At 45.9% G+C, this 7,709-nt stretch overlaps 1 protein-coding gene across 1 annotated transcript in view; it reads right to left on the reverse strand.

The window, feature by feature from the left end:
* The window catches only part of EXT1 (exostosin glycosyltransferase 1), a 289,209-nt gene extending 285,922 nt beyond the window's left edge, over positions 1-3,287 (reverse strand). The window contains 2 exon segments of the mRNA XM_056522646.1: positions 1,660-2,441; positions 2,443-3,287. Of these exon segments, the coding sequence (XP_056378621.1) occupies positions 1,660-2,441; positions 2,443-2,607 (947 nt within the window). The 5' untranslated portion in view covers positions 2,608-3,287.
* Positions 3,288-7,709: the final 4,422 nt, after the last annotated feature.

Below are 7,709 nucleotides of genomic sequence, written 5' to 3' on the forward strand. Positions count from 1 at the left end.
TATATATATATATATATAAGCAAACGTACAGAATGGGGTATATAAGGTGCATGAAGGGGCATATGACATGGTATTTAGAGGTAATAAGGGGTGGCATGAATGGGCATACGGGGTAACATGAAGGGGCATATGGCGTGGCATGAATGGGCATGTGGGGTAACATGAAGGGGCATGTGGAGGGTGGCATGTGGGGCGGCATGAAGGGGCATGTGGGGCGGCATGAAGGGGCATGTGGGCGGCATGAAGGGGCATGTGGCGGCATGAAGGGGCATGTGGGGCGGCATGAAGGGGCTATGTGGGGCGGCATGAAGGGGCATGTGGGGTAACATGAAGGGGCATGTGGGGTACACATGAAGGGGCATGTGGGGTAACATGAAGGGGCATGTGGGGTAACATGAAGGGGCATGTGGAGGTGTGCATGTGGGGCGGCATGAAGGGGCATGTGGGCCGGCATGAAGGGGCATGTGGGGCGGCATGCAGGGGCATGTGGCGCGGCATGAAGACCAATGAAATAAGCCACCATTCTGGTCATGTTGACCATCTAGAGCAGTGGTCTTCAACCTGCGGGCCTCCAGACGTTGCAAAACTACAACTCCCAGCATGCCCGGACAGCCAACGGCTGTCCGGGCATGCCGGGAGTTGTAGTTTTGCAACATCTGGAGGTCCGCAGGTTGAAGACTACTGACCTAGAGATAAGCCAGTGAGGTGTGAACAAGACTACATCGTATACATAGTACATGTTATTTATACAAATTGTTACATTAGAAAATGGTTTAGATAAACGTATCAACAGTGCAGAAAGTCCTTAGAGTAGGATTTCCCGACAAGTGTGTCTCCAGCTGTTGCAAAACTACAACTTGCAGCATGCCCGGACAGCCAAAAGGCACGCTGGTAGGGAAACAAGTCATTACTTTCATGTTGCCCAAATCCAGGTGGTCCTTAGCAGCTTCTGGTGTCCCACCAGAGATAGGGAAAGCCACCAGTGGTCACCCCCCCCCCCCCCCCAAATGATTTGTGGTTTGGGCAAACGTGAAAAATAGATTGGCTTAAACCAGGTCTACTCAAAGTCCAAGTGTCAGAAGCCATCGACACGAAACCGGAGCAAGCGTTCCCACCTGTAGTTACTCCATTCATTAAGGGACCAAAAACACGGTCAACTCTTTAAAAAGGTCTACGAGCATCTCAAGACAGATCCAAACCATCAAACACCAAAGCTGGTGACCACGAAGAAGAGCTCCTCGCAACGGGAGCAGAACCCAACACATGGTGGAGCACACACACACACACACGCGAATGGCCAGGAGGAACAAATCATCCAGATGTAATGGTATACAGTGAATGGTAAGAGCGTATACACACTATGGAGGACACTCCAGCTAGGTCAAAGGTCAAGCTATGCTCCTGGTAACAAGCATTCCCTCCAAGAGACGAGCCAGAGCCCGTATCAATATACAACTCCGAGAGAAGAAGCCAAGCCAAGCACCCCGGTGGGTGTCAAATCCCAAAATCAATAGAATCAATATACCCAGCAAAGGCTTTGGTTAAGCCAGAAGATATGAAGATACTATACCTGACATCTGTAAAAGAAATAAAGAAAATAGAGGAGGGGGGGTGTGGGGGATGGGGAGGGTTGTATGGTCTCCAACCAAAACCACTTACTTCTCATATTCGAAGTTGTCTTTATCACAACGGTTGTCCTTGTGCTTCTGCCAGTCTTTCCCATGTTTACAGGTGGTCAGGAGGACCACGTCCTCCCCATTATGGACATGATATAAGGCATTCCTGGTGTCTGACCCGATCCCCGTCAGGTATCTCTTCCCTTTGAACACCAACATGTACTTCCTAATAGGAGGGATAGTGTTAAATCTCAGAAACCCCTTCTCCCCCCCTGTCCTTGGATGATCCTTAGAAAATAACGGGATGGAGACGTCAAAGTTGGGCTTGAAGTTGTCCGTGCTGATGCTGGCCTTGGCCAACATGGCCTGGCCGATATCGAAGCCCACGTCCTCGGTGTAGTCGGGCCAGGTCCCGGAGTATAAATTAAAAATTAAATGATTTCTACCATTGTTCCACAGGTGTAAGTTCTGGACCTTGGACTTCAGGTTGTGCACGTACTGAGGGGACAACTGGTCCCGGTCTAGAGTGTCCAGGCTCAGAACGAACAGGCAAGCCTGGCCGGGGTCCGAGGTGTAGTATCTAGAGCCCTCGATGGCCGATAAGATGTTTTGGTAACTTTCGGAGATCTTGTCCCCTTTCTGCTGAGGGTATGTGTAGACCTTGAAGCCGTTGCGTTTGCACAAGGAGAAGTCGAAGCAGGACTCCATGCGGCACTTCTTGCCCTTGTAGACACTGGAGTTGGCGTCCCTCTTCTGCCTGGGGGAACCCTGACTGTTAAAGTCCTCGCTCTCCGCCTGATCCCATTGGATGAAGGGGAGCAGGGGGGTCAGGGAAGCGAGGCCATGGGTGCTCCACACCCCTGTGCAGGTCTTGATCCCCATGGTCATCCCTAGTCCTGGATGGCCTAAACTGCAACCCCCCAAGATAGAAGAGCAGGACAAGACAAGTGCCGGCAGAGACCAGGGTGAAGTAGCGTTTTTTGGCCTGCATGTGTCCGATCTGGCTCAGGCTGGTGGTCGGAGATAAAGACAATCGCCCCCAAACTTTCCGTCCAGTCCACACTCTCAGCTCCACTCCGCCATCTTCCTAAGTGGAAAGATGTCAAACTCTCTTCTCCCACCTTCTGCTGGTTCCTTTCCCCAATCCTCGGGCTGATCCAGCGCATGTGGGCGATTGATTTAACTTTCTTCTCCCCTTCGGTCTGTCATGCTCGTCGACCCGACACAGATCTGCAGACGGAATCTGGGAGCCGACGCGCTTTGTTCTCGATGACTGCAGCAGCAGCGGCGGCGGCGGCGGCGGCGACAGGATCCCGATCAACTCCGGGCAGACACCGGATGCTTCATGGACAATGAGGGAGCGGGGGCACTTCATCAACTTTACCGGGGGCTCCGCATCCAGCGTGCCGCGGGCTCAGAGCTGCCACAAGCCGGATCGCGCCTCACCACAGCCCGGTAACCTGACGAATCCCTGCATGTCTCTGCATCTCCCGGGCGGCTCCGCGGCGGGGTCCGGCTATGGATGGGAGCGCTCAGCTCGGAACGATCGGCTCCGCGGGGTTCTAGGAGTCGGCGGGGTTCTAGGCTGCTCGCTCTCCACTAGTCTAACACATTCCATTCCCCGCACGACAGCTTGTGACCTCATCTATCCACGCACCCTGCTCTCCCATTGGGTGTGCGTCACATCCGTGCCGGGAGGGGCTTCCGCTGCACCCAGCCACGAGCCGGCCTCCTGCCCGGACCCCGGAGGACTACAAGTCCCAGCCGGCGAGCGCGATGGTGCTGATGATGCAGGCTCTGGCTGGGAGTTGTAGTCGCATTATTGCTCTCTGCTGTACAGTGCTCTCCTGTATGGGGTTATTCCCAGGGCTGTAAAACTACAACCCCCATCATGTAAAACAGTGGTCTCCAACCTGCGGACCTCCAGATGTTGCAAAACTACAACCCCCATCATGTAAAACAGTGGTCTTCAACCTGCGGACCTCCAGATGTTGCAAAACTACAACCCCTATCATGTAAAACAGTGGTCTTCAACCTGCAGACCTCCAGATGTTGCAAAACTACAACTCCCAGCATGCCCAGACAGCCAGTTTTGCAACATCTGGAGGTCCGCAGGTTGAAGACCACTGTTTTACATGATGGGGGTTATAGTTTTGCAACATCTGGAGGTCCGCAGATTGAAGACCACTGATATAAAAGTACAATCCCCATCATGTAAAACAATGGTCTTCAACCTGCGGACCTCCAGATGTTGCAAAACTATAACCCCCATCATGTAAAACAGTGGTCTTCAACCTGCAGACCTCCAGATGTTGCAAAACGACAACCCCATCATGTAAAACAGTGGTCTTCAACCTGCGGACCTCCAGATGTTGCAAAACTGTCTGTCTTGGCATGCTGGGAGTTGTAGTTTTGCAACATCTGCAGGTCCACAGGTTGAAGACCACTGTTTTACATGATGGGAGTTGTAGTTTTGCAACATCTGGAGGTCCGCAGGTTGAAGACCACTGATATAAAAGTACAACCCCCATCATGCAAAACAATGGTCTTCAACCTGCGGACCTCCAGATGTTGCAAAACTACAACCCCCATCATGTAAAACAGTGGTCTTCAACCTGCGGACCTCCAGATGTTGCAAAACTGGCTGTCTGGGCATGCTGGGAGTTGTAGTTTCGCAAGTGCAGGACAGCCTACAGCTGTCAGGGCATGATGGGAGTTGTAGGTTTGCAACAGCTAGGTAACCTCTGGCTTTCAGGGCACGGTGGGAGTTGCAGTTTTGCAAAGCAGGAGAGCTTGCAGCTGTCAAGGAATGATGGGAGTTGTAGTTTTGCAGGAGAGTCTGCAGTTGCCAAGGCATGATAAGGACTGTAGTTTTGCAAGAGCAGGAGATCCTGCAGCAGTTAATGTATGGGGGTTGTAGATATTCAACAGCTAAAATCTGTGGCTGTAAGGACATGATGGGAGTTGTAGTTTTGCAACATCTAGAGGACCTGCGGCTGTAAAAAGATTATGATGGGAGTATCAGTTTTGGAAAAGCAGGAGAGTCTGCAGCAGTCAGTACATGATGGGATTTGTAATTGTGCAACATCTAGGGAACCTGAGGCTGTCAAGACATGATGGGAGTTGTAGTTGTGCAACAACTAGGGAACCTGAGGCTGTCAAGACATGATGGGAGTTGTAGTCTTGCAGCAGCTAGGGAACCTGTGGCTGTCAAGGGAATTATGCGAGTTGCAGAATTTGTAGTTTTGCAACAGCTAGAGCCTTGGCAGTCAATGCATGATGGGTGTTGTAGTTTTGCAACAGTTGGAAAGTTTATGGCTGTCGGAGCACAATGGGAGTTTTACAACAGTTGCAGTTCCTATGGCAGCTAGTGCATGATGGGAGTTGTAGTTCTGCAACAACGAGAGAGTCAAAGCGGCATAGGAATGATAGTTTAGCAACAGCTGGAAGCACGCTGGTTGGGAAACACTGTACTACAAAACTGCTATCCTGGACTATGCTGGGATCTGTAGTTCCATTGTTAAAGTATGCTGGGATGTACAGCACTACAACCTGTGCAGAATGTATACAGCGACTGAGGCCTCCCGGGGGCTGACATCATAGTCACTCTGCCTCCTGGTGGCCAGTATGTGCACTGCACAGGTGAGAAGGATACTGGGAGGAGGGGAAGGAGATGGAATCTGTAGATAGCAACCAGACCTTAAAGGGAAAGTGTCATGAGAAAATCACACACTGTTTAAGGCCCCTTTCACACTACAGGTATCATCCTGTAAAAAAAAAAACCTCCGTTATTACTCACATTATTCAATGTCAATGGGATTTTTTAAACATCCTTTTGCATCAGGAATGTCCATTTTTACTAATCTCCATTATTTTTGCCGGCACAAAAGACTGTTAATGCAATAATTTTTGGTCTGTCAAAAAAAAAATGGTGAAAAACCGGACGTTAAAATGTAACATTGAAGTCTATGGGAACCAGATGTTAAAAAAAAAAAAAACATCCGTTATCATCAGTTATTGTCAGGTTTTTTAACATCTTTTTTTTTTTTTTTTTTTACTGAGCATGCTCAGTACATCTTTACAAAAAAAGGTTTAAAAACCTGATTTAAAAAAAACGGATGTATCTGGTAATAACAGATGTTAACGGATGAACAACATCAGGTTTTTAAAGGGGTATTCCAGGAAAAAACTTTGTTATATATATCAACTGGCTCCAGAAAGTTAAACAGATTTGTAAATTACTTCTATTAAAAAATCTTACTCCTTCCAATAGTTATCAGCTGCTGAAGTTGAGTTGTTCTTTTCTGTCTGGCAACAGTTTTCACCAGGTTTCCATAGAGTTCTGGTCTCAACATACAATGGTTTCAACACACAATGGTCGTCCTGGAACCAATTAATATTGTAACTTGAGGGACCACTGTATGTTTTAAAATTTTCACTCCATTATGAATAAAGTTTCACTTGTTTGATTGAAAGTCCAAGAAAAAAAACCTGTGCAAAGTCAAAAACCCTATGGTGCAAACCGGATGGAACCGTACTCATATACAGTTCTGTATGGTTCTCATTGACTCCCATGTTTAACCTGTTAAGGACCAAGGGCATGTTCAACCTGTTACGCCCTGAGTCCGCTCCCATTCTATAACGCGTACATAGTATAAATCACCCCCCTTTTCCCATTTAAAAAAAAAAACAGTGTAAATAAAAATAAACATATGTGGTATCACCGCGTGCAGAAATGTCCGAATTATAAAAATATATCGTTAATTAAACTCTTAAATATTGTATTTTTGGTCACTTTTTATATCATGAAAAAATTAATAAAAAGCTATCAAAAAGTCCGATCAATACAAAAATGATACTGCTAAAAACTTCACATCACGGCGCAAAAAATGAGTCCTCATACCGCTCCATACGCGGAAAAATTTAAAAGTTATAGGGGTCAGAAGAGGACAAATTTTAAACGTATAAATTTTCCTGCATGTAGTTATGATTTTTTCCAGAAGTGCGACAAAATCAAACCTATATAAGTAGGGGATCATTTTAACCGTATGGACCTACAGAATAAAGTGAATGTGTAATTTTTACCAAAAAATGTACTGCGTAGAAACGGAAGCCCCCAAAAGTTACAAAATGTTTATTTATTTATTTTTTTTGTCTCACAATGATTTTTTTTTCCGTTTCGCCGTAGATTTTTGGTAAAATGACTGATGTAATTACAAAGTAGAATTGGTGGCGCAAAAAAACAAACAATCATATGAATTTTTAGGTGCAAAATTGAAGGTTATGATTTTTTAAAGGTATGGAGGAAAAAATGAAAGTGGAAAAACCTCTTAAAGGGGTTATCCAGGAAAAAACTTTTATATATATATATATATATATATATATATATATATATATATATATAAACTGGTTCCAGAAGGTTAAACAGATTTGTAAATTACTTCTATTAAAAAATCTTAATCCTTTCAGTACTTATGAGCTTCTGAAGTTAAGGTTGTTCTTTTCTGTCTAAGTAATCTCTGATGACACGTGTCTCGGGAACCGCCCAGATTAGAAGCAAATTCCCATAGCAAACCTCTTCTAAACTGGGCGTTTCCCGAGACACGTGTCATCAGAGAGCACTTAGACAGAAAAGAAAAACCTAAACTTCAGAAGCTTATAAGTACTGAAAGGATTAAGATTTTTTAATAGAAGTAATTTACAAATCTGTTTAACCAGTTGATATATATATATATATATATAAAAGTTTCTTCCTGGATAACCCCTTTAAGGAGTTAATAAACACGTATACTGTTTAATACAGTTTTTCACCCGGACCAAAAACAGTGGTAGACTACGGTTTTGGGTACGGGGAAAAAAACGGACAAAACCGTACAGGATGCAAAACAGACACTACCTGATGCATCTTTTTGCATACGGTTTTCAATGGAGAGTCAATGTATACGGTTTTCAATACAGTTCAATACGGTTTTCACATTGAAAACGTATATGGGAACTGTATTACAAAAACGTGGTGTGAATGCAGCCTAAGACGCCGAGAGTAAAGGTGATGAATGGGCCAAACATGTCTACAGACCTAAACCCAATTGTAGT

Source organism: Hyla sarda, chromosome 5, assembly GCF_029499605.1.
Source record: "Hyla sarda isolate aHylSar1 chromosome 5, aHylSar1.hap1, whole genome shotgun sequence".
NCBI classification, from domain to species: domain Eukaryota; kingdom Metazoa; phylum Chordata; class Amphibia; order Anura; family Hylidae; genus Hyla; species Hyla sarda.